Source organism: Cebus imitator, unplaced genomic scaffold, assembly GCF_001604975.1.
Source record: "Cebus imitator isolate Cc_AM_T3 unplaced genomic scaffold, Cebus_imitator-1.0 Scaffold190, whole genome shotgun sequence".
Lineage (NCBI taxonomy): Eukaryota > Metazoa > Chordata > Mammalia > Primates > Cebidae > Cebus > Cebus imitator.
Window position 1 is genome coordinate 1,271,522 of NW_016107505.1, and position 1,348 is coordinate 1,272,869.

The 1,348-nt window shown below is 49.9% G+C and overlaps 1 protein-coding gene across 1 annotated transcript in view; it reads left to right on the plus strand.

The window, feature by feature from the left end:
* Positions 1-1,348, plus strand: part of LOC108316662 (galanin like peptide) — a 12,891-nt gene that overhangs the window by 9,145 nt on the left and 2,398 nt on the right. Inside the window, exon 5 of the mRNA XM_037744982.1 lies at positions 1,024-1,101. Within this exon, the coding sequence (XP_037600910.1) occupies positions 1,024-1,101 (78 nt within the window). The remainder of the gene's footprint in view (positions 1-1,023; positions 1,102-1,348) is intronic.

Below are 1,348 nucleotides of genomic sequence, written 5' to 3' on the forward strand. Positions count from 1 at the left end.
AAAAAAAAAAAAAAAAAAAAAGAAATGAGTTGGGTCATGGCTGTTAAGTCAATACTGATCCTGGCAATCTCCCTGTCTGCCATGTCTCTTCCTATCTCTAGTCCCATTATCCTGTCTTCTCAGGTGACCAAATACTCTTTCTGGGGCTCCCCTCTCCTTCCCATTCTACATCTTGAAGGACCGAATTGCAGAGGTGCAGAGGGCTGTGGACACTTGAATGTGCACACTGTGAAAGCCACATGTGACTTCAACTAAGCTTCCTCATCCTTGTCCCTAACACTGGTGGGAAATGAAGAGAATTTAGGGCATGGCTTCTCAACTCGGGCACAACTGGCATTTGGGGCTGGATAATTCTCTGGTGTGGGGGCCAGTCCTGTGCATCACAGGATGTTTACAGTGTCTGTGGGTTCTACTCGTAACACACTAGTCACGTTCCTTCTTCCCAATTTTTTAATTTTTTATTTTCGAGACAGAGTCTCGCTCTGTTATTCAGGCTGGAGTGCAGTGGCATGATCAAGGCTCATTGCAACCTCTGCCTCCTGGGTTCAAGCGATTCTCCTGCCTCAGCCTCCTGAGTAGCTGAGATTACAGACACCTGCCATCACGCCCGGCTAATTTTGTATTTTTAGTAGAGATGGGATTTCACCGTGTTGGCCAGGCTGGTCTTGAACCACTAACCTTAGGTGATCCACCCGCCTTGGCCTCCCAAAGTGCAGGGATTATGAGTGTGAGCCACTGCACTTGGCCTTATTTATTTTTTAAACTTTTATTAGAGGTTAAGGGGTACATGTGCAGGTTTTGTTATATAGGAAAACCTGTGTCAGGGGGTTTGTTGTACAGATTATTTCATCGCCCAGGTACTAAGGTGAGTGTGCAATCATAATTGTTCTCTGCTCCTCTCCCTCCTCCCCCACCCCCATCAGGTGGGCCCCGTGTCTGTTGTTCCCTCTGTATGTCCATGTGTTCTCATCATTTAGCTCCCACTTGTAGGTGAGAATGTGAATGTTGTGTTTTTGTTTATAGATGGGCTCCCCTATTCCCGCCCTCAGCAGGCCTCCAAGAGGAGTCTGATGGAGACGTCTGCCAAGCCAGAGATTGGAGGTAAAGCCAGGAAACACGGAGGAGAGACATAGACAGGAGAAGTGGAACAAGGAAGGGCAGGCAGAGGTTTGATGGTAAAGGAAAAAAAGGACGGAACTGGAGCCAACCAGGGACCTCCTCATCTATAACCACAGCCCTACCCCGTCCACTCACCCTGACACACAGCCCCTACCCCATGAACTCACCCTCACCCACGGCCCCCGCCCCGTCCACCCAGCCTCACCCACGGCCCCCGCCCCGTCCACCC